A 25270-nucleotide genomic window follows, 5' to 3' on the forward strand; every position below is an offset into this window, starting at 1 on the left:
CAGAGAGAAGCATTACCCAGAGCAGGTTACCTTTTTAACTTAAGGGCACTCTTCTTCAGGAAGGCAGGAATGAAGGAAGCAAGCACAGTATTTTAGTTGCTCAACATTATTTACTGTTTATGAAGCAAGTCAATTATATATAAATAGACCCAAAACACTCTACTAACAACACAACCAAGCAACATAGTATCAAAATAACTAAACCTGAAGCAACTATTAATTAGAGTCAAAAACTCTAAAGACAATTTTCAAAAATTAATGAACCAGAGGGGCAATAAACTAAATGTGCAGCCCTTTCTTGTCCTTCCTTGTTCTCTCAGCTGTATATAAGTCCACGAATTATAGTACGCTTTGTAAATGTTTCAACTTCTCTCCATCGTATGACACAGTCAGAGGCTTTGCCCTGTTCCTAACATTGCATTTAAGAGATCTATCATTTTGATAGATTGAACTTTTGTAATAGTGTACTTGATGCTAGAATATAGCCCTCATTGGTTTATTCTTTTCCAATTATGGGTTGAGATTACACTATGGTTTGTGTTACAAAAACACTCACTTACATTTACATATAAATTCAGTTGCTACATGCCTTTTTTTTTAGTCATTCATCAGCATCACATACAACCTGGCTGTTTTCCTTATTGAAAATGGCTACTTTGGTTTATATCAGTGATGTCTCTGAGGATTTTGAAGTGGAAGTATAGACTTAATTTTTCATTCATAAATCATTTTTTTGCCAACCATTTCCTCACACCTTCCAAATCCAGGAAAGAATGCCAAAATTTTCAGAAAATGTATTTACTTATTCTTCAAATGTACTTGGAAGGAGATTAAAGCATGGAAAAATAAAAGCAGATGAACAGGACTTGTGAGCTAAAAGAGTTATATTCAACTCATTTTGTCGTCAGTTCCAAGAAAAAGAGAAAGACAAAGGAAGGGAGGGAGGGGGGGAAGAAAGAAGGAAGGCGGACAGCCTCAAAAATTTGAGGCAACAATTTTTTCTTACTGGGAAAGATTCGCCCTGGGCTAACATCCGTTGCCAATCTTCCTCTCTCTCTCTCTCTCTCTCTCTCTCTCTCTCTCTCTCATTTTTTGACTTCCCAAAGCCCCAGTACATAGTTGTATATTCCAGTTGTAAGTTGTTCTAGCTCTTCTGTGTGAGCTGCCACAGCATGGCTACTGACACACGAGTGGTGTGGTTCCCTGCCTGGGAACCCAACCCAGGCCACTGAAGCAGTGAGAGCGCCAAACTTTAACCACTAGGCCATCAGGGCTGCCTCAAGGCAACAATTTTAATGTTTCTCAAGACTATGCCTTAATCAAATTATTGAATAAACTTCTTTGTTTTAATATGTATATAAATACTACCTTGTTTTATATTTGGTAGGGACAATGAAATAATTTTCTAAAGGGAATATTTCTAACGCAGACATTGAAATTTTATCAAGATGACAACTATCAGAAGTTATAGTTTGTTATGTATCCAATTGGATGCTTACTGAGTCATAAAAGTACAGAGGATATTAGGTTGTTTCACCCAAACATCCACTAAAAAAATGTTCGGTCACTAAATTCCTTCCATTTCAGCATCATGGAGAATATTCACAGGCAGTAGGAAGTCCTGGACATTGATGTGAAGCTTCCCACTGGTTTTTCCAATTAAAAAAAAATCAAAGATAATCAATCACTTAAGACAAAATAGGGAGAATCAATTTGAGTAGTAGAAAATGATTTTTATTTCGGTTCAAAAATTCCAAAATGTTTCTTTTTCTCTCAGAATCCATAAGATGATTTCAAATGGCAATTCAATACTCTTTAGGGAATGGAAGAGGAGAAAAGCAATAAAAAACAAATGTAATAAAATTAGTTTCCATTTCAAGCACTCAGTATGTGCAGTGTGCTTCACCCAGTATCACCAGTACTCACGGCAAGTGAGAGCCTCTTGTCAATCTAAGGACACTGAGGATAACAGAGGTGAAGTGAGTTTCCTGAGGTACTTAAACTCTCTGAGCCTTGGTTTCCTCACCTGTCAAATGGAGCAGTAACTGCAATTATGTTTCCGGGCTATTATAAGGATTAAATGGAATTTGTATATAACTTGCTCTAACCAGAGAAAGCACTTGGTATTTTTTGACCAAGTCCACCTAAGCATGAGGAGCTTGGACTCCCTTTCCCCAGGTTCCAAGTCCCAGCCTCTTTCTGCTTTACCACACATACTCTGAGCCCACAAGATGGGAGCCTAAAAGCTCCCAAAGACATTTAGAAACTTCAAATACTTTAACAGGTTCTAATAGTTAAAGGCCAAATAGTAAATTTTGAGCTGCCACTTGGAATTCTAATTACAATGGAGAGCATTTCTGAAGCATTAGTGAGAACAAATTCCTGCTCCCAACAGTGGACAGGTGTACTGTACTCTAGAATCAGGCATTGTCATTAAAAATTAAAATATCCAAATAAATTATTACCATCATTCCATGGGGGAAGGTGCTAAATTCTATAAAATAATATTTAAATCATTGTTTTAAGACTCCCCATGAGCCAGGGATCTCCATGAAACACAGAATACAGTAAGCCAAACAGAAGCAATATGTATTGTGTCTTAAATCATGTCAGAGACTCACTGGAGAATAACGTTAGTGCAGACTCAATTACAAAAAAGAATCAAAGGATGATTGGATAAAAAAGATATGGTATATATATATACAATGGAATACTACTCAGCCATAAAAAAGGACAAAGTCGTCCCGTTCACAACAACATGGATAGACCATGAGGGTATTATGTTGAGTGAAATAAGCCAGACAGAGAAAGACGAACTCTGTATGACTCCACTCATAGGTGGTACTTAACATATAGACAAAGAGAACTGATCGGTGGTTACCAGGGGAAAGGGGGGACGGGGGGAGGGCACTAAAGGTGAAGTGGTGTACCTACAACATGACTAATAATGACGTACAACTGTAATTTCACAAGGTTGTTAACTATCATAATCTTAATAAAAAAAATTAAACTCCAAAAAAAAAAAAGAATCAAAGGAAATTCTTATTCTCAGTCCAACGCAGTTATAGACAAAATTACTAACACGTAATTATCAACAAAGTAGACGGACATAAGGTAAAACAAGATGAGTGGTCAAAAGTTCCTTGTAACTTGACATCAAGCATATTCCCCGGATGTGAATGCACACATTTTCACACTTAAACATGTGTGAAACCAGGGTGGAGAACAACAGATGGAAAACCACAGCTGATTTTGACCGGCAATAATGATGCAGTTGCCACCATGTGCACATACGCAAAAGTGGCTGCCACTGCTGGAGGCAGTGGTGACCAAGGTGTTCTCAGACACGCTGTGTAGCAATGCTCCTGCCTGCCAGATGGTGATGACACTGAGGACAACAGGGGCACGGATGGACCCGAGTCTGAAAGTGATTCAGAAGAGCTTGCCTAGAAAAACGCTGTAGGATTCCCTCAGACTTACTTCGCTCCACTTTTATTTTCATGTATGTCTGAGTGATCAGTCATAAACATCTACGTATAAATAAGTCTAAGACAGCTTTGTCAGTAAGTTGAAAATAAAAATCTCAACTGAAAAGCAGTATTGCATAACAGTTGAACTTCTTTCTCAGTGGCACTTACTGGTGGTCTGCACCTCTTTGGCATCCTAGACTTAAGAAAGGCAATATACCTGCTACCCTCTTCACCTAGTCTCCTCGCCTCTCAAGTACCTCCTCTTTTATGATAAATCCCACTCTCATCAAGCTGCCCTCTCCTACTTCGTAACTTATTGTCCTTATGTTAGGTCCCCTATTAAATTTGGCCCCATAAAACATAAACAAAGGTTAAGAGGACAGGCTTGAAGTCACACTGGTGAGAATCAAATTCCAGCTCTCCTGGTTACTGTCTGTATGGCTTTGCGTACATCATCAAAAACCCATCTTTACCTCCGTTTCCTCATCTGTAGGATGGGAATAATGATCACATCTACCTCACAGGGTCGTTGTGAAGAATAAATGAGAAAATGCATTGAACTGTCTGGGCACATATTCAACGGCTTTTAAGTGATGGTAACAGTACTTTTTAATGTTGTTGTTCTGTAATTAATTCAAGAATGCAACCTTTTGTCTAACATATCTTGCAAACTATTTTAGTTCATGAATCACAAACCTCTCTTCACGTCCACCTCCACCTGCCAACACTGTAGCTGCTGTGAAGCGAGGACTCGTGCTCCTCCAACGCAAGACCTCCTATGGGTTTCTTACACATTTGTTTGTTCCATTTCCACAAGACCTCTTTGAAGGGGCATTATTAACTTCACGTTTCAGATGGTGAAACAGACTGGAAAGGACTTAGTAACCTGCCTAGGACCACTCACCCAGGTGAGGAGAGCTGGGATTTGCATCCAGGTTTTTGTGATTCCAAAGCTTTAACGTTCTTCCTTCCCTTCCATGTAATCCACGCATATCAGCAGAGCAAAACAAAGACAAGGCATGTAATATCTGGACAGCGGCAAGTTTTCTCTTGTGTCAAGCAATCGTAATTCTCAGCAGCTCTCTGGGATCCAAATCCAGGTCTGAACAACCCCGGACTGACTTCTCTTAACTATTCCACTCTTTGTTTGCCTTTCTATTGGTAGAAAGTAGACGTAACCTTTAGGGAAGAAATAATTATTTCCAGGGACAAAATCATGGATCACAATTTATTCTAAATATATCAAAAAGGGAGTGCGTCCAAAAGGCAATGGAAGAGGGAAGTTAATGTTTGCATGGGGCAGGTTATCAAAACATGTTTGTATTTTGTCTAGCAGCACACCACTCACTAGCATGTATGTGATAGGTACGTTAATCACAGTCTGATTCATTTTAATTGCAGGAATAGATTGCTATTTTATTAGCTCTAATTATAGGAATAGATGATATCCATCTCACAATTCAGATTAGGAAAATATGACCAAAAGAAAATCATAATTCAAAGAGTGTGTCATTTTAATATTTGCACGACTTCACAAATTACAAAACAGTATTTAATACATTACTGCAAAAGAAGACCTAAATAAATATGTAAAGTTTTATGTTATGAAATATTTGCATTTATGGTTTTATACAAAAGAAAAAAGAAAGCCAGAGGACCTGAATGACAACAAAACCACACCCCCAGAGGACCTTCTGATAGAGAAATTTGGTTTCCCAGGTCTGAGGGTGAAAAGTATGCTCTTTCAAACACCAAGGTCACAGCGTTCCTCCACGTTTCCCAAAACCAGAAAATGCCCTGGTGGAACCAACTCATACAACCTCAGGGTTCGGTTTCCTTCGGCATGTGAGAAAGTCCATTTAGCCCTTCACCCATTCAACATATTATTTAGTATCTGCAACGTTCGCGAAAACACACTGGGAACTATGGAGGTACTAAAAGGGGAACAACACTGTGTGGTCACAGCCTCTTGCAGGTCATAGGAACAAACCAGGCCATGCCACTCTGTGACTGTCTCTAAAGCACGTGATGTTACTCACAGATACTGTCTGTTTCCCAAACCTTTCACAGGATGTGGTCAGGTAATGCTGTTCACTGGACGCTTTCACAGATGGGAGAGCAGCAAAGATGTGAAAGCAAGAGACTTAGCTACTCAACAGGAAGGGCTTCTGATTTATAGGTCAGGATTAGGAAAAATATGTAAATGTCTATTCTTCCCACAAAACGGCTGTTTTTGCAAATGCTGTTATGTAGATTGATTAATTTCCAAAATGAAGTTGAAGTTAAATTGATTGAGCTCAACGAATAAATTCAGTAAAAATGCACACTGAACATATATAATTCACAATTGGCGCTCATTATTCAACCAAGAAACAGATGAGATTCCACAGACATCCTGTTAACGGTACATGGATGTATTTTAAGATGGAGGAGACTGGCCAAAAAAGTGTCCATAATTACACGAACGCACTCTGTTCTCAGGGTAATTCGGGGGGTGGAGGGGGAGGGGGAGGGGAAGTAAGTTTTCATTTAAAATTGTTCAAGATTCCTCTTTTAAATTAAAAAATCCTCAGTGGGGCCGCATATGGCCTGGAATCAGACCCCAAGGTATTCATTTTCCAGATTCACATGAAAGACTTCAAAAGCTGCCTTATGTGAAGTGATTTTATTAATGATATAAACTAGCCTATTCTTTATCAAGCACTCCTTATTTGGGATCTTTGCTCCATGCACACATATCTCCATTTTAAAAAATACCTTTCAGCGCTGCCCACCAAGACTGTTGACTTTTCTAAATGTGCTTGATAAATCAAGGAAGACATGAAGCATACGATTTTAGAGCTGGAAGATAAAGATTTCGGCCCCTACAGAGCCCTGGGGCTGCTTGGAGCTTTGGCTTAGGAACAGAAGCGTTGTGAGGCTATGTCTTGAAAACCATGGGTCTAAATTGAAATTAAGGCCAGTCTAGAAAGATGACTCTTTTTTTGAAGATGCCACAGATCTCTTTAGGTACACTTTCTAGGATCTGACATCAGACAAAAAGCTGAGACTTGAGGATCTGGAGAATCGCAAGTGTCTGCCCCCAACCCAATGTCATCGAACTCTCGGCTCCTTAGTGTCTTAACTGTACCAAATTTCTGACTCAGACTAGGTCATCCGAAGCTCCCTTTTCATTTCTAAAGTTCAAATTTTCACACATTTTTTCCTAATATTTACTCTTATATTTACCTGATACCTATATTTATTCATCAGCAGCAAAACATATCACACGATGCCATTAGCACACAGCCCAAAACACTATTAAAAAACTTCTTTGAATTAACATTTTTGGGCTGCTTATCACGTGCTAATTTTTGTGCAAAGCATTGACAATAATTATTCCGTTTGCTCACGGTCCTGAAGGCAGAAAGTGGTCAGGCTGGGATTCGAATCCAGCAGACTCTAGTTCTACTGAGCCCTGAGATGCGCGTATCTGTACGTGAATCACAACAATCTTCGGGGGATGGAGATTCAGGAGCTGTGGGAGGCAGAGCGGGGTCTCCTGTAGAGAAGCTCCATGTAAGGCCTTGCCTACCCCGAACACATCCCGCCACCCCCACCCCGCACTGTGGGGGGCCATGACTACCGGCACAGAATCGTATGCTATCACCCTCAGGAGCACTTTTTAGTCGTAAGTGGGTGGGGGCAGAGGAGAGAAAGCCACGACACACACATACATAACAGTCACCCAAAAGCATCCAAGCACACATCATCATGATTTATTTGAATTTTGCAGACAGTGTGGGGAGTCTCGCTTTTTCCTTTCTTTCCAGTCAGAACTGTAATTTTCCCCGCTCATCACCATGCTCAGTACCGTAAACATTCATACATCGTCAATTTAAACAACACACATACTCTATCCCATTCATCGAAATGTAAATGATTACAGAAGACACCAAGGTGGAACCACTTTGAAAGCCATAACATTTATTGAAGAGTGGACATATGTTTGCAAATCATGGCAACGCATGGGAGTGTATTCCACGGTTCATTGTGCTGTTCCAATGAGGCTTCATAGCACCTGCTCATACAGCCCCTTTTTAACACAATAACTGAAAGGGATAAAAACGTGTCGATTGCAATTACATTTACAAAACCAAATGTCAGCTTTCGTTTAGAATGAATCTGGGCTCGGCTACTTAGACATACACGTGTTCATTTTTCAGCCCCACACACCCATTCCTGTCTGGGCAGAACTTTTCAATGAATAATGGCTTTTGTAACCCAAACAGTAGCTCAGAATATGGTCAAGCTTAGGGAACAGAGCAACAACTTCACTGAACAACAGAATTTCTAACCTGTGCCCCAATCAATGTATCACTTTGCGCTCAAGATATTCAACACAGCATTTCATTTTTGGAATAATAAGGGAAAACTCATCTGACAAAGGGCATGATACAGAATACATTTATAAAAGACATTTTTCACCTTAAATAATGTTTGAAAGTTAACTTTCTTCCCTTTGTTCCAGTGGAAGAAATTTTGGCCAAATTGTCAAAAAAAAAAAAAAAAAATACCATCCAGCTCTTATTGTGGAATTTAACCACCCATTTTCCTCTAAAAGTTATCTTTTAACAACTACAATAAAAAATAAAATTTCACTTCCAGGAATTTAAACAATTTAAAAGAAAATAGCTATTTTGATAAATAAAAAAAGACATTCATTTTTCTGAACTACCATTCTGTTTTTTTCTTTTTGCCTTTCATGGAAATATGTAAAATAATGATCATGGAGTAGAAAGTTGCTTGATTTTACCTCCTTAAAGATTAATAGTATAAAGCTGAAAAGGATTTTCTAATGAAAGAATCTGACAGTGTAAAAAATCTAATGTAGAAATATCTAATTGATGACCATTGAAAACGCTAGAAAGAGCAAAATTAGAAAATTCTGAAAGAGAAAGCCTCGCTGATTTGCTTTGCAGTACAAAACTTATTTTGTTTTATTTAATAAAGCATCTATTGTGGCTTTATTCTAAGCACAAGTTGTCAGCTGATCTCTTCTAAGAATTCCCTGGTACTCGGCCCTTGGTCTGAATGGGGGACTGACAATTTAAGGTCAGGTCCTCGCTCATGTCTCATATATGTTCTTGGGTTTAATATTCGACTCTTTATTCCTTATTTACTTTGAAATTCAGAAATCTTCCACCTGCCCAAACATAATATTTTGATACCTACTTAAATGTTACATGTAAAAATTTATATAAACCATATATTTTGTCCAAGAATTTAATTTTCTTTAACCTCTCTTTTTATTCTTCTTCAACGTCTACGCAAGAGACCTGTTTACGACACGCAGACTCTTCAGAGAGAACAATACAGAAACGCGCATCTTGGTTTGCTGGAAGGTGTTTCCCAGGCACGTCTGGTTTCTCTTCACATAGGAAAGAGTTTGCTGATCCACCATCATCTGCTTCATATCTTGGCTGGATTCGTCCCAGAAGAAGCTGTGGAGGAATGCCCATTCGCACTCCTAATTTGTAAATCACAGTCATAAAATCAGAGGAAAATGCACATATGCCACTCACTAATTTGCACACCAAAATTGTAAATCTAAAGCTGTTATAAAAAGAGGAAAGTTCAAGAAATACCTTTGTATGTGTGTGTGTGACTATTTCCCCCCACTTGAAAAGTGCTGGCTTTATGAACTTGCTCACTGCTTTTAAAAATCACATTCTTTTCATTCAATCAATAAACTTTTACTGAACGCCTACTCTAAGTGGCCACTGTAATCTCTTTTTAATCCTTCCTAAAAGAAAGCAGAGGGGCCCTATTCAGTGAATTTAAGGCACCAATAAGGACATGTCAATTTACGCTTCAGTTTTCCCGTCAGTTTTAAGGTAATCTCTTTTATACAAGGACAAATAAAGAAGGTAGCTGAGAGCAAAAAGGAAAGGGAGAGAAGTCCTCCGAACCTACAATGTGTTGAGCACCCGGCCAAGAACTGTGTGGGTGTACGTTGCAGAATTCTTAAGCCTCTAAAGAACCATAAGAGGTATTTATTTTTCCCATTTAATAGACCAGGATAAAGAGCAGTGACGAGTTTAATAATTGCTCAAGATGATTCCCACGCTACACTATAGCTTATGTTCTTAACAGATTCACCACAGGAAAAAGCTACTAACACGATTCGGGGATTTGAACTAAGGTCTGAGGAACTCCGAAGTAAAAACTCAACGCTTATTGTTTTCGTTGTTGATCTCACAACACCAAGAGGCTGTAAATTTCTCTGCTTGAGAAACTACTCGAGGACGGCCATTCTCTGTTGCTGTAAATGCCTTTGGTGAGGAAGCAGCCCTTAAAATTATGCATTCCCTACACCAAGAAATATTTTACGTGAATAAAATCTTTCTTCCGTCACTCTCCAAAATTCTGTTTTAAGATGAACTGAAGAAAATTTTGCTATAATCCTCCAAATTCCTCGATATTATGAAGTAAAAATCTGTAATTAATCTCTTTTGACGTTCTAGGAAACACAAATCAAGATAATCCTCTTGTTTTGATAACATATTTGTCCCTCAGCTACTTCCTTCACCTTAAAAAAATTAAGGGGCCAGCCCCATGGCTGAGTGGTTAAGATCGTGTGCTCTGCCCAGGGGCTCAGGGTTTCGCTGGTTCGGATCCTGGGCACGGACTTGGCACCACTCATCAGGCCATGCTGAGGCAGCAACTCACACAGCAGAATTAGAAGGACCTACAACTAGAAGATACAACTATGTACTGGGGGGCTTTGGGGAGAAAAAGAAAAAATTAAAAAGAGAAGATTGGCAACAGATGTCAGCTCAAAGCCAATATTTAAAAAAAAAAATTAAGAATATCAAGAATGCTAGATAAAAGAAAAAAAACACTGTGAAAAAATTACTCTTCTTAAAAGTAATTATCTCCAGATACAATTCTTGATAAACCTACTTCCTTTTCTTATATTTCAACTCCTACCTCATTTTGATTTAATGCAAAGGAATCAATGGACTTCCTTTAATACTTCTCTGCTTATTTTGAAGCTTTCTTCTTCTAGCTTTAGGTAAGAAGTCTTTAAAATCCCTTGGCTATTTCACCGTTCTAGATTGTGACTTTTAATTTAGGTAGAGAATTATTATTTTCAACTGCCAACAGGAGACACAAAGAGAAGATTTAAATTTGGCAGGAGAATCAAAGTTAGATGTTTCACAAGTAGAAAATGAAACTTGAAATGACCAAAGAGCCCCCTGGTTGGTTGCAGTAGATTGCATCATAATGCCCATGGTAAAAATAATGGATTTTTCAGAAACTGGGTCTTTTCTAGCAACAGTGCAACAAATGCATGTAAATGTACATCTGTGAAATAAATCTGCCACAGCTGCTGCACCTGGAAATGAGGTCTCGAACAGGAAGCCATTTATTATCATAATAAAGTGTATCTGTAATCTATACAGACCCCCCATTCCTTAAAAAAAAAAAAACCCAGCTTGGAAATTTTCAAGACACTAGCTGACTTGAAAAAGAAAATGAGGAAAGGTTGATTAGAGAATAATCCTTATGAAATTGCAAGCTATGTATAAAGGACAACTAATATACACTTTAGAGCTTAATTTTCTTGCATTTGTATTTAAGAATGAGACTGATTTTACCCAGTGCCCAAATTCATCTCTAGAAGTACCTAAACTACGCAAACCTTAGATTTTTAAAGCAGTGTTGTTGTCAAATCGTCCTTGAAGATCTTCACGGCCTGCCCATTCCTAGGGACCAGTATATGCACCAGGAAGAAATAAATGTAAATTTTTCCTTTGAGCGTTTCCTACTCTTGAGCTCACAGTGCTGACAGAAACTTCCATCTCTTATGTACTCCTAACTGGTGCAGGTTAGATTCTGTAATATGGTCCTGCTCTGCAGCTCTCAGAAGCTGCCTGCCCCAGGAGCTTGTTCCACATCTATACCTTCTTTGATGATCTCCTTTCAACTAAGTTTTTGGTCCCATCAACATGGTTGCATTTTCTAAGCAGAAAATAAAACTACCAACATCCAAAGGCAAGAGTAAGAGGAATTAGAAAAACTCCAGATTCGTCTTAATCTCCTCCTCCCACCTCATTCTACTCTCCTTTTTGGCTGTGGTTATTCACGGCTCTTAAGGCCCACTGCCACTGCCACCTCCCTGCTCCCCCAGGCCTGAACTCAGAAACCTGGGGAGTAAGGTGGGATAAGGCACTGCGCCGGCCCTGGCAGTCCCCAGGAAGAGAGGAAAACGAGCTATCCAGCTCATGGCTGGCTCTTGCAAGACATTCTTATTGGTCCTAACACTAAACTTCAGCCACATTAAATTTAAAAAGAGAAGTTAGAAAAAGTTTTCTTCCCATAGTGATGTTCCTTAATTCACCAGCTTTATGATTGTACCTATATATGAAATAACTATATATAAAGCACCTTAAAATAAGAATTCCCTCACCAAACTATTCTATATAGAATTATATAAAATATCTCAACCTATGAAAGCACAGTCCCATATGAAGTGAAAAAAGATGTATGTTAAAATACAAAATTAAAGCTACTATTCTCAAGTTAAAAGCAAATTTGGAAATGATGTAATTACTACCAAATGCCAGACACCTGCTTTTTGTCTTGTGCGGAACTTAAAATTAGTTATTACCCAAACGCCTTAGCCAACTTCATTGATTTCCATCAAGGATTCATAAAATGGAGCGGAGAATCCCCAAATACGCATAAGACAGCATCTCACAATGGTGTGTCTTTTAAAAATGAACCCAGTACTTCTCTACGTGTGATATTTCACTGCCTTATTTTCTAGCTCTCATAAGTTAGTTACCCAGTGCACTAAGTTGATTATTCCAGAATTTTTCCAAGCCAAAAGTTAAGCTGATGAGTATTTCCAGGGTCATCATCCATTCCCCTTTTTGAAAGAAGGCTCTAAATCTGCCCTTTTCCAGTCTTCAGGCACCTCATCAGTCCTCCACGAGCTCTCAAAAATGATATCTAGCGGTTCTGTGATGACTTCGGCCAATTCATTAAGTACTCTAGGATGCCAGCCATGGGGACCTGTGGATTTGAACATATCGGGGTTATTGACGTTCTGCTTTACCCATCCTTCCCTAGTCCATCCTGGAGTCCTGCTCCTATTTTTAAGTCATACTTGTCCCTCTCTGGTTCCCACATGGACTTTTGAAAAACAGCTTTAAGTCTCTGCTTGATATTGATCAGTTTCCTCTTTGAAGGTAATAAATGAAAAACGTATTTTATTTTTCTCAAGCCTATGTTTTGTTGGTCTACTTCTTTTTCCTTATGTGTTTCTTGTAAGAATAGGAAAGTAAAGTGAAACATCAGATAAACACATATCTTGCGATAATTTGCCTTCCTACATCATATCACTCAATACTACGCTTTAGCAACCTAGTCACAGAGTAGTCAACACACTGCAAGACATTCCAGAGGCTGCTTATCTCATGCTCAGAGGGTCCATATCTGTTCAACTTGTGTCTGCAAGTGCTAATTCAAAATGTACCTTCCAAAAGAAAAAAGATTCACGACCATCTTTCATCATAATTATTTGTATGCATAAACAGTAACTTTTTCACATAGGCATTTAAAATGAATAGCTGTGCATGAGCTGGGAAGAGATTAGCAAGGATTTCTCACAAAGCAGTAACCTCGTAGAATTCATTTGTTGGTGTGTGGTCATCTGCATCAGTGTTCTAGCATGGATATTATCCTAATTATCTCCCAGCTCTGATTGGTGCTGACAGTTTTAACCCCTTCAGCGTCACAACGATTCCTCCAAACTTGAAAGACAGAAACAGATCATAGTTTCCTGCCCATCTGTCACGGCAAGGCCGTGTGCCCAAGATCCATTACAGATTAGAATGGACAAAGGAGAGGAAGAAAAGGAGAGTGCATAGGAAGAAGGAGGACCCCTGAGTCTTCCCATGTTTTTGGATATGACAGGTGAACTGTGTTGCTTAGGTTCAACTGTTTACTTGCCGTTTTTTTAACTAGAAAAGCTTTTGGAAAAGGTTGAATCAATTTTGCTTTCTTTTGTTTTGTTTTTCCAGTCCACTTCTTTCCAACCTTACCCCCAATTTTATCTCTTGCAAAAAAAAAGTCATATTGCAGGCATCATTAAAAGACTCTGTTAAAAAACAATTCTGCACATGTCTCTAGGGTACAATAATTTGTTTTAGCACACGCCATTTTCACCCCTGCTCCAATAGCCACCTGCTGATGGCAATATGTTAACTAATATGTCATTATTAATTAGTTGGGGTAATATCATCCAGCAGTAGCATCTAAATGGATAGAAAGTATTATTATCGATGCTCAGGAAGTTTCTTTCTCCAGAGAATCAAGCTATTTTCAGGTCTTTTTTCCCCTGTAACACTAAGTAACCATATCTTACTAGGAATTAATATATTCAACAGCCAATACAAAAATGCATGAGTTTTTTTCACGTTCAATCTACAGATATGCTACAAAAAGAGTATAACCGACTACCCGTACTTGTGAAAATACTTCTCTAGTAAATATATTTCCAAATCAAAAAAATTTTAATATATTCAAATAGTCACTCATACAAACCCACAACCAAGCCAATGCCTCTATTAAAACACTGCCTGTTATGAACTGTGAAAAAGCATGTTCAATTCATCCTGACAAAACTAGGTTTTGTAGGGGGCCAGCCCGGTGGCCGAGTGGTCAAAGTTCTGGCCGGGTTCACGGGTTCGGATCCCGGGCACAGACTTACTCCACTCATCAGCCATGCTATAGAGGCATGCAACATACAAAATGGAGGAAGACTGGCATGAATGTTAGCTCAGGGCAAATCTTCCTCAAGCGAAAAAAAACAAAGAAAAAAAAAGGAAGATTGGCAATGGATGTAATGGCAGGACAAATCTTCTTCACCAAAAAAAAAAAAAAAACCTAAGTTTTTTGGGATGAGCGATAGGAAGGCACCTTAATATAAAGAAGGCAAGACTACTTGGTTTTTAATGTTCTAGTAAGTGAATAAATGAAAAATATTACACCAAAAATTATATTAACTATATAGTGCAAGGAAATTAGCGATTTCTATCAGAAAAACCAGACAGAGCCCCAGGTTACAGCATTAGGGAGTTACTAAAACCTTAGAAAAACCACAGCTAGGATTAGGAAAAGAGTCACATAGGGAGGAGGCAGCATCCTCATGTGACATTCTTATTAAAGGACAGAGGAGGACATTCTTATTAAAAGGACAGAGCCTCAGACGTCTGCCCAGCTGCATGTAGCTCTGCCTGAAGTCAGGAAGATGGCCTCACCCACCTGTAAAGGTCATTTCATTCTAGGAACCTAGAAAAGTAAAGAAAATGCCTTTGGCTGGGTTATCATCCAGCAAGGGCAGACACCCCCCATATTAAACTCATCAAAGATGAGGACGGACCATGAAGTCATTCACGAAACCAGCATCAAGCTAACAGCCTCCGAAACCTCTTGTCTTTGGTTCAACAGAAACAAATCGCATTCATTAAACAAGCCCAGCCTTGCAATTTGCTATTTTTCATTCTTTGCAGGAGAGGGCGGGAGGCAGACAAACAGGATTTCCGCAGTTGGTCCTGGAGAGTTTCAAGATGTGAGAGCAGTCGCCGAGAACAGTAATTAGCTGAACACATGTTGCTTCACGATCAGAGGAAACGTGAGTAATTTCCCCGTTCTGAATGCTCCCTCAAGCTCTGGCGGCTGACACTCGTTGTGACATCCCCGATCCCGCTCCTGATAGGTCCCCCTCTTCAAGTAGAATAGAAACGAACAGATTTTTAAAATTCTGACCAGATTTAAGTAGAAAGCTGTTGAAAATAAGTCTTATGGACAAATAAGCATTGGCAGTCCACCTCATTTCACAGAGCTGCTCCCACCACCACACGTTTTTCTTATTTCATTTTCCCCCTACATTATCTGGCATACGCCTGCAAAGATAAAAGCTTTTTCTTCACTCCACTGAGAAAAATAATAATCTTTCGATGTGTTTATAGTCTTCTTTGGATATAGCACTACGTTGTCTTAAAAATCACGAGAGGAATTGCCTCAAATCTGGTTCTTTCTCAAAATTCATGAAAGCCGACCTCTGCAACAATAAATAGCAAGTTATATTTTTGGTTCTATTAATGCTCCTGGAGTTTTGTTATTTTTAAAGACAGAGTTTCTAAAAAATGAATGCCAGCCGTTTGTAATGTGCCAAATTATATCTCCCTATTTCTAGAAAAACATTGCCAAGAAGTTTATAGGCCAGTTGGTCTAATTCTCTCCTCTCTGCTTTTGAGACCACTCTTGATCACGAGTTCTTATGTTAGGATCACCCAAGTCTAATTCTCGGGCTGAACTGTGATTTTCTGAGTTTTATTTATTCTAGGCTTTTATGGGGGCTGAGAGGGGTGGGGGCAATTCTCTCATTTCACAGATATTTGGCAATTCTCCTAATCTATGTTCGAGTTCTGATCTGAGAAATAGAGAGGGGCAGAAAAAGTTATCTAATGAATAAAGAAACTATTATCCTGTGGTTAAAAATTAAGATTTATGTGATTACTTTTTTTCTCAGTTGAATATTCTGATTGTTTTACTGACTTCAATTCTGTTAACTCCTTTTAGGCTGCAATTTCCCCCTTAAATAAAGGCAATCAGAGTTATACGTAGGCTAAACCATTTAGAAGTCATTTCTCCATTGGATATTATTCTAAAGGCTGTTGCTCCATTGCAGTTGGAGAACAACAGACATAAATTCCCCATTTGATTGCTGGGATCAAAAAATAAAACTCGTAACTGTACACTAATGAGCCATGCAATTTCCTTACAACTAGGGGGGTGCTGTCTCATAGGAAAAAATTAATAACGATGGTATAAATGCTGCCTTCTTTCCTCTTGAATGGCATAAGCGTCACAAAGCTGAACCTTTGGGGGTCGGTGATAAGACACAAGACTTTTTTACCTCATGACTTTCTCAAGCTAAGTTTACCAACATTGGGCCGTGTCACACTGTCCTATCATTTGGGGACCAAGGAAGGCTGGGAATTTGCTTAGAAGGAGGGGGCTTCAACACAGCCTCATTTTACCTGCAAACTTCTCCGAGGGCAGAAACCGCATTTCACACTTCTTTATATCTCCCGCAGCAACATCGTATATAACATCACACACTACTACTGCTGATTGATTGAATCCCCCACAGCATTGCTTTTACATACAATTTCTCACTAAACAAAGTTCCTACGGGGAAATTTTAGTCAAGCAAGTCAGATGAGGGTATATTTTCCTTTGCCTATAAAACAGAGAAAGTATTATCCATCTGTGTTCACTAAAGCCACGTGTGTCTTCATGGTCATCTTTCGGTTCCCCAAAAGGCCTCTGAGGGTCTCCTCTCAGCAGCTGCGCTGGGGAAGGCCAGGCTGCCTTCCAGACCCAACAGGCTGGAGAATGCGACGTTGTTATACAATTAGCTGGCATATATGTCCTTTTTTCTGCTAGAGGAGGCTTACAGGGTACATTCCCCAGGGACTCTACAGACTAGAAAAATGTTTGTCCTACTCCAGAATGATCTACGTGCATTTTCTTTTTTCGACTTCAAACACAAAATACCCAAATGCTATATAAACTGTTCTCCACAACCATCCTATCTGTCTTCATCCTCAGTGTGCCCTTGGTGAGGCCTGATTTACTATCTAGTTCCTGGAACAAATTCAGTGGGTTATAGTAAACCACACTGCTTCTCCCCACCTCCTCTCGACCCACACGGGTTCTAACCTTCACTCAGGATTTATCTGCAGGTTTTCAGCAACTGGAAAATAATCTGGAGAGGCTGAAAATTGTCCTACCCACTTATTATTCAGAAATTTCTCAGAAACGAATTCAGAGATAAAAGACAAAGCATCTTTGTTTATGCCATCCTCAGGGCATTAACCGATTTTATAATTTTTCCAACTGCATAGCTATGTGAATTCCCGATTTCTTAAAGCACGTTGTTATACCCATCACTGAATATTCTGAATATGCTCAATTCCCACCCAGAGAATAGCCCACAGGGTTGTGGTCTGCAAGTGGTAACCAACACCAGGAGACCATGTTTGGAGGGCCAGGATCTCCTCACCACCTAGCGAGCCACATCTTATCTCTACCAGGAAGAAATTATCAGGACTCACTGTTGGGAATTCTGGACCGTTCTCTCAGTCATTTTATAATAATTAACAGCTGGTCACAACATGAAGCTGGGGCTAGGGCACCACTCTACCAAGAAGTTTAACAGTACAATTGAGGAGGCAAAATGGTGGCTGGCAGGGACGGTGTTTTTAAGAACAAAGAGAGAGCTTGGGCATGGTTAAGACTTGAGTGGAGGCATTCCATGGAGAGAGAATAAATGCAGGAAAACAAAGGGATAATTATGGACCGTAAATATTACTTGGGCCAACAGTAGAACCGAGGGGAGGGGTTAGTCTTAGAGGGGAGAGGGGTAGTTCCTCATCAGAAATAGAGGAAAAAAACAGATGGCAAAGCTGCCAACATATTTCGAGGTTAAGGAGAGAGGGAGGGAGGAGCTCATGTGCCCTGGACTTCTAGTTCTCAGTAATGACGGAGCCAAGGCTATCAGCCGAAGGGGAGGTGGAGGGACGGGGGCAGTTTTAAGGAAGGGGGATGTCTGAAATAGCCACCAAGGGAACTGTGACATCAAGTCTCCAAATACCACCCAAAACAGTGATCAAGGCACAGACCTAGAAATGAGCCATATAAGTCCAGAAGAGAGATAATGATAAACGCTAGAGTGTGCTCAATACCAGTGTGTCATCCTCCGGTGAAGCTCTTTAAAACATATTGGTGGGTCTTCGGTTGAAAGTCCTCTCGATGACTGTCTCAGTCTGTTTGAGCTGCTATAATGGAACACCATAGACTGGCGGGCTTATAAACAACAGAAGTTTATTTCTCACACTTCTGGAAACTGGGAAGTTCAAGATCAAGGTGCCTACAGATCCAGTGTGTGGTTCATAGACACCATCTTCTCACTATGTCCTCACATGGTGGAAGGACAGAGGGAGCTCCCTGGGGCCTTTATCATAAGGGCGCTAATCCCATTCATGAGGGCTCCACCCTCATGACCTAATCACCTCCCAAAGGCCCCACCTCCTATACCATCACATTTGGGGTTAGGTTTCAACATATGAATTTCGGGGGACACAAACATTCAATCTAGAGCACTGTCTGTCTCCAACCAGGCTCATGGGCTGCTCGCTTAAGGGTTCTAGTCTCTCTGTCCCTCCTTGCCTCTCTCTCTCATCCACCTACTCACAGTAAAATCATCCATTATTATGGACAGTGGTCTTTGAAATCACCATTAACACTAATCTGCTAACTCTTTATTATGATTATCAGCAACATAATGGCTATTAATAGCATGTTTACTGTATAAGTATGGTTATTATTCCCCTGGCAACAGTCAACAACTATGTACTAATATTTATTGAGTGACCATCTTGTGTGCCAGGCACTGTACTGAGAACATCACATATTTATCCATAATCTCCTTTACTTCTCACCACAAGCCAACATGATGGCTGTCATGGATCCAGTTTTATAGATGAGGAACCTGAGGCTTTACAGAGTAGATAACCCGGCAGGTCAAAGGGCAAATCAGTGGCAGAGCAGTTCTGTCCAACAGCAAAGCCCAACCTTGTAAAAGTATGTGTGCTCTCCCAATCATGTCTGACTGCAGCTGTGCAGTAGTTGAATAGTGTTCCTCAAAACTCACATCCACCTGGAACCTCAGACTGCGAACTTGGAAATACAGCCTCTGCAGATGGTTCAGGCTGGCAAGACGAAATCATCCTGGACTTAGGGTGGGCCCTAAATCTAGTCACTGATGTCGTTCTAAGAAGAGAGAGGACAGAGGGAGACACGCACAGAGAAGGTCATGTGAAGACAGGAGCAGAGAACAAAGTGATGCAGCCACAAGCCAAGGGACGCCAGGAACCACCAGAAGCTGGAAGAGGCAAGGAAGGATTCACCCCCAGAGCCGGTGGAGGGAGCATGGCCCTGCCAAAATCTTGATTTCGTACTTCTGGACTCCAGAACGGTAAGAGAATAAATTTCTGTTGCTTTAAGCCACTCGGTTCGTGGTCCTTTGTTACAGCAGCCTCAGAAACTAACACAGAACCCTTTCACGGAAATACGTAATTTCCATAGGAATATTTTTAATCACTTCATTGCTTTTGGCCGTACATGAAAATGTGATTTTGAGGCAAAAGCCATTTTATTTTTATTCAGAATATTAAATGTTGTGCATAATGCTTACTTAGATATTTTATTTAACATCATTCATAACATGTGAGGAAAATTTTGACTTCTTCTTATTAAATAAATGAGGCAAACTGGTTAAATTAATTATGTAAGGAAAATATGATTTATAAAAAATACATTAAAACTATATACTGTGTTTATACATGGACTGCATGTATATTAAAATGCAAACTGAGATTTAACCATTTGCTACAGCATCAAAAATAGAAAATAATCAACATTTACAACAATTGCTTTTCTGTTGCTTAACGTCCACTGGTTTATTTATTATTTACTTGAATATTTATGATTTGCTTTAAATTGCAAGTCAAGAAAGAAGGCTTCAGTGGCCATTTGCAAGCATTTCTCTATGAATAACACACTATATACATGGATGTTTTTATTTCCAGTAAGTCAAAATTGAATATAATTGCCAGTATTTTTCTGTTTTCATATTAGTTATTGAAGAATGAGAGTAATGTGCAATGTAAGCATATCTGAGCTCTATGAGGCTTTCATTTTAAAGAGGAAAATATTTAAATAATTTTCATTGATATACTAAACATATATAATAAAACAGTCACTATTCTCAACCTGGAAAACTTTACTGACCCTCTCAGCTCAGGAAGCTCCAGCTGGAAACCACTGGAAGATTCTATATCAGCAGTTCTCAAACATTTGGTCCAGGAGCTATTGCACTTTCAAAAACCATCCAAAGAGCTTTCGTTTATACAAGTTTATAACTATTGACATTTACTGAATTTGAAATTACAAATGAGAACTGTTTAAAATAATTATTTAATTCATTTAAAAATAAAAATAGTAAATGAATTCTACGTTAACATAAATATTTTTATGAAAAATAAATATATTTTTCCACAAAATGAATAAGACATATGGCATTGTTGTGCATTTTTGCATATCTCTGTAAAGGCTGGCTTGATAGACTACTGGCTTCTCACATCTTCCACATTTGATCTGTGGCAATACGTTTTTTTAGTTGAAGTCTATGAAGAAAATCTGGCCTCACACAGATGTGTCATTAGAAAAAAGGAAGAGAATTTTAATAGCTTTTCTAGATAGATAATTGAAGATAATTTTTTTGATACCATACCAAAACTTGACAACAGATAGTTTCTTTGGGGCCAGCCCGGTGACACAGTGGTTAAGTTTGCACCCTCTGCTTTGGCGGCCCAGAATTGACAGGTTCAGATCCCAGGTGCAGACCTACATGCTGTTCATCAAGCCACACTGTGGTAGCATCCTACACACAAAATAGAGGAAGATTGGCACAGATGTTAGCTCATGGACAGTCCTCCTCAAGCAAAAAGGGGAAGAATGGCAACAGATGTTAGCTCAGGGCCAATCTTCTTCACCAAAAAAAAAAAAGAGAGAGAGTCAGCTGCAATGAACTTTAAATTTATCTTGTCCTGTTAATGGATCTCTTCCCACATATGATTTGGGAACATCATGTATTGGTCATTCGGAATATATTGAGTTCCTGAGTTAAGTGCATCTTCCAAATGTTAACACATATCATTATTCAATATCAAAAAATAACATTTGTTAATATCACCACCCATCTCATAAAAAGCCTTCAAGTATGGAGAAACTGTCAAGCTCACTGTGACAGATACAAGTTTTCCAAAAATAAAATTTTTACTTGAATACTCAAATTTTATCATTAACAACAAATATTGTCAATTGTTTTTCTGGAAATAGTAAGTTCACTTTATTCACCTTCGAGCAATTATCTGCCAAAACCCAAGTCTCAATAACCATGGTTCGTTCCACAGTTGTTCTTTCAAGTAAAAAGATGTTCCATGAATAAAGCAGTTGATTCAGCTAGCAACTCAAACAACAGCATAAGTGACTGGCAAGAAGATAAGGTTCTCACACACAGACACACATACACACACACACACACACGCGCACGCACGTGCACTTCCATTTGCAATAGAAGTCTTTGTGAGTAGCTCCATTTTGTTACACAGAATATTAAAAACACATGGACTCAAAGGTTGAGATTTAATAAACTTATTAATTTCCACTGCTTCATCAAGGATATTTTAAGGAAAATGGCCTTTTTGGTGCACGGGTGTCGGTGAAGAATAGAGTAATATGGTCTGGTTCCCTCGCCTTGATGGGCACTAATGCGCTGGCATTTTTACCCACTGTTGCTTTTGTGCACCCAGTGCAAATGTCCACATGGTGAAAAAGGCACGCGATGTCACAGTATTGTTACGAAATTATTATTTCTTTGTAGACCCCCTAAAGGGGTCTTGGGGAGCCCTAGGGGTCTGTGGAACACACTTTGAGAACCACTGCACTACATCACTTCTAGATGAAAGAGTCAAGGTAGACGTCATAAGATCAGATCAGCAAGCCTCAGATCCACGCACCATTCTGGAATGCAAGGCTGCCCTTTGAAATCACTAACAAAGACTCTGCCTTTACCCTCCTAGCCCCCATCGGGCTCAGCCCCCGCGACCCTAGGAAGTCTGGAGCCTTCCTGCCATGAAGGTGAGTTGCCTTCCCGCTCCTGTCTGGTGACAGGGTTTGCAGATTGTTGGGCTGGTCAGGAAAAATGCTTCTCTAAGGGACTGTGCATGCCAGCCTTGACAATAACAAGAGCTTTTGAAGTGACTCAGGCAATTCTGAGCACAGCCAGCCTGCCAAATCAAAATAGCCTGCGGGCTCCTGGCGTCCAGTCCCGGCTCCCCGAACACTGAAGCGTGGTCTCCACTGGGCCTTGACCTCACCTGCCAAATTGGAATGGGCAGGGAAGCAAGACAACAGTCATAATCCTCTTTAGCAACTCCTCGGAAAGCACATTTGCATGTTTAGTGGCAGCCAGAGTGAGGGACGATCCACGGGATCTGTGTTGTTTCTATCATTCTACTTCTCTGGTTTTGGCAGGGGAAAGAGGGACACTCTCAAATGTCTCATGAAAGCCACACACTCTGATGCCATCATTCTGGGTCTCAAGGACCATCGGCTAATTGCTTTAAAAGAACAGTTCTTATAAAGTCATCTGAATAATCCTCAAGATGCTGGCCTCGTACAAACGAACTCTGAGGACATATAAATGGGTTACACCAAGCAGCAAATATGTAAATAGGACTGAGCTCCATCATACACTGGCAGTCTTTACCACACACACTTGCTGTTAGGAAGTGACAGTTCTAGAAGGTTTGGGAGCAAAGCCCAGATCAAAGGTCCTTGATGTTACAGTCCATTGTGTCCAAAGTAAGCCCAGGGTAGCTGTGTGTGTGTGCATGTGATGTTGAGGGGTGGGGGCAGGGAATGGAGGACACATGGCGTCCTCAAACCAAACCAGCCCATCCTCCCGGTGTCCCTCAGCTGTCATCACATCCCTTCCTGCCAGGACAGAAGTGAAATCCCCTGGGCATAGCAGTGCAGGGCTAGAGATCCACGCTCAGACCCTGGAAGGAAAGCCCAGGTTTACTGCTTCCTGGATGGGTGACCTTGGGCACATTACTTACCCTTACCACTCTGTGCTTCAGTTTCCCATGTATAAAATGGGAACAATGGTAGTACCTCCATCTCGGAGTGTTATGAGGATTAATAAGCTAATATTTGTAAGACTGTTTAGAACAGTATCTGGCACAGTGGAAGTCTATATAAGCATCTGGATGTTTTTTCCAACACCTACCCCACCAAAGGCATGGAATTCTATTTCTTCATTCAATCACAGAGTGATATAAACTCACCCCAAAGGAGGCATAGATCCTCAGGCACAACTTCAGAACAAAAACACACTGGATGTGGGGCACCATTAAATTAGTCATCCACAAATGTTATTAGAATAAATCATGAGTAATGTGTATGCTTTAAGCACTGTCTAGCCATTAACTTTTAAAAATTTCACTCAGCTTTGTGAAGCATGCCCTACAGAACACAACTACCACGGTAGTAGTTCTCAGCTTGTTCAAGCATGAAGACTTCTTTAATTGTTTTAAAAACACAGACCCTCTCCCCCACAGGGCACATGCATGCATGCGTGCGCACACGCACATATAAAAAAGAGTAACTTGACTCATATTTTTCTTACTTTCCTACTGCCCTTTAAATGAGAAAATTACTGCTTTCAAAGTGACCAAGAATTTAAGAACATCTTCAAATAAATTTATATAAAACATTATTTATGTAGAGATCCACTGACAATGGTTGGTACCCAAACAGGTTCCGGGACTTGTCTTAACTCCTCAAGGGTCTGTGTTTCTCAGATTAGGAGCCCCTTTTCCAGAGGAACAGAATCAGAAGCTAAAATCACATTCTTAAAGAAATTCAAATACATTAAAATAAAAATTGGTTAAGCAAGGGAAAAGCAAACCCCAGAATCCCGCCTTCAATATAACACTGAGGGGTCACTACGTTCTTGATTCGTTAGCGTACAACAGGCAAGAATACTTGAGAGCAGAACTGCAAGAAGTTAAAGGCCAACATTTTTTACGTCTTAAATCAGAATAGTTTGCTTTGCTCTCCACACAATCCTCCACAGTTGGGCCTTACAATTTTTCATTGTTTACTCCTTCGGGCATCCTACCCACTGCAGCAAAGACGTTCGACAGAGAAACTGATAATCTCATGTCATTTCTGCAGGAACCGCGGCTGGTTCCAGAGATAATAGAAGGGACTCAGATTTCCTGGAACTAATACAGATCCATGGAAACAACCTCAAGCAAAAACACAGAAGCTCAATGGATTGGATACTTTTCAGAAAACTCAAAACCAGGATAACAAGAGATTTTAGAAGCCCTCTTCTTTTGATAGGCGTTTCCCCTGTATGACATGGAACGAAATCCTGACTTTGTCCTGAAGATAAAATAGTATTTAAAATAGATATACACAGAATATAGTCAACAATATTGTACTAATTTTGTATGGTGACAAATGATGACCAGTCTTATCAAGGTGATCATTTCATAACGTGTGTAAATGTTGAACAACTATGTTGTACACCTGAAATGAACACAATGTTGTATGTCAACTATACTTCAATAAAAAAATATATGTCTGCCGAAATACATTTAGGAATAAGGTCTTCAATTCTTTCCGTTTTTACTTTTCATGCCTTTTGAGATCACAAATGAAATAACCTTTCCCATTACTGCCTTTCGCTATCACTTTAAAGAGGAGTTGTTTTTATTTTAGGCCATAATGTGCAAAATCATGCTACTTAACACTAGATTATATTCACACATCATGCAAGTTAAATAAAGACACCTTGCTGATTTCTTAATATAGATTCAGCTAAGATTAGTTATGCATCTGCCACCTTAACATTCAGATTTGGGGGGAAAAAGCCTTAGTTAAAAATCGCACTTGCATTGTAAGTGCTTAGAATTTCATTGTTCATTTCAGAGCAACACAATCAAGAATTTAATTATGTCAAAAAAGAATGGTATCTTCTTAACAGCTCAGATTACATCCCTCTCAATTTCTCTCCCTCCCCCTTCAAACGCAGGTCATTT

At 39.6% G+C, this 25270-nt stretch overlaps 1 protein-coding gene and 1 long non-coding RNA gene across 3 annotated transcripts in view; one reads left to right on the top strand and one right to left on the bottom strand.

Moving 5' to 3' along the window:
• Positions 1 to 25270, bottom strand: part of SAMD5 (sterile alpha motif domain containing 5) — a 186025-nt gene that overhangs the window by 124233 nt on the left and 36522 nt on the right. The window contains exon 2 of one of the 2 annotated variants that reach the window (XM_070602980.1): positions 7417 to 12533. The exons of the other annotated variant lie outside the window; for it this stretch is intronic. Coding sequence (XP_070459081.1) covers positions 12471 to 12533 — 63 coding nt within the window. The 3' untranslated portion in view covers positions 7417 to 12470. Of the gene's footprint in view, positions 1 to 7416; positions 12534 to 25270 lie in introns of those variants that run through there. 2 annotated transcript variants of the gene reach the window in all.
• Positions 15014 to 24821, top strand: LOC139080772 (uncharacterized). Its single transcript, XR_011535522.1, has 3 exons — positions 15014 to 19569; positions 22238 to 22295; positions 24399 to 24821. It is a non-coding gene; the product is annotated as an uncharacterized lncRNA (long non-coding RNA).

Source organism: Equus przewalskii, chromosome 32 (assembly GCF_037783145.1).
Source record: "Equus przewalskii isolate Varuska chromosome 32, EquPr2, whole genome shotgun sequence".
NCBI classification, from domain to species: domain Eukaryota; kingdom Metazoa; phylum Chordata; class Mammalia; order Perissodactyla; family Equidae; genus Equus; species Equus przewalskii.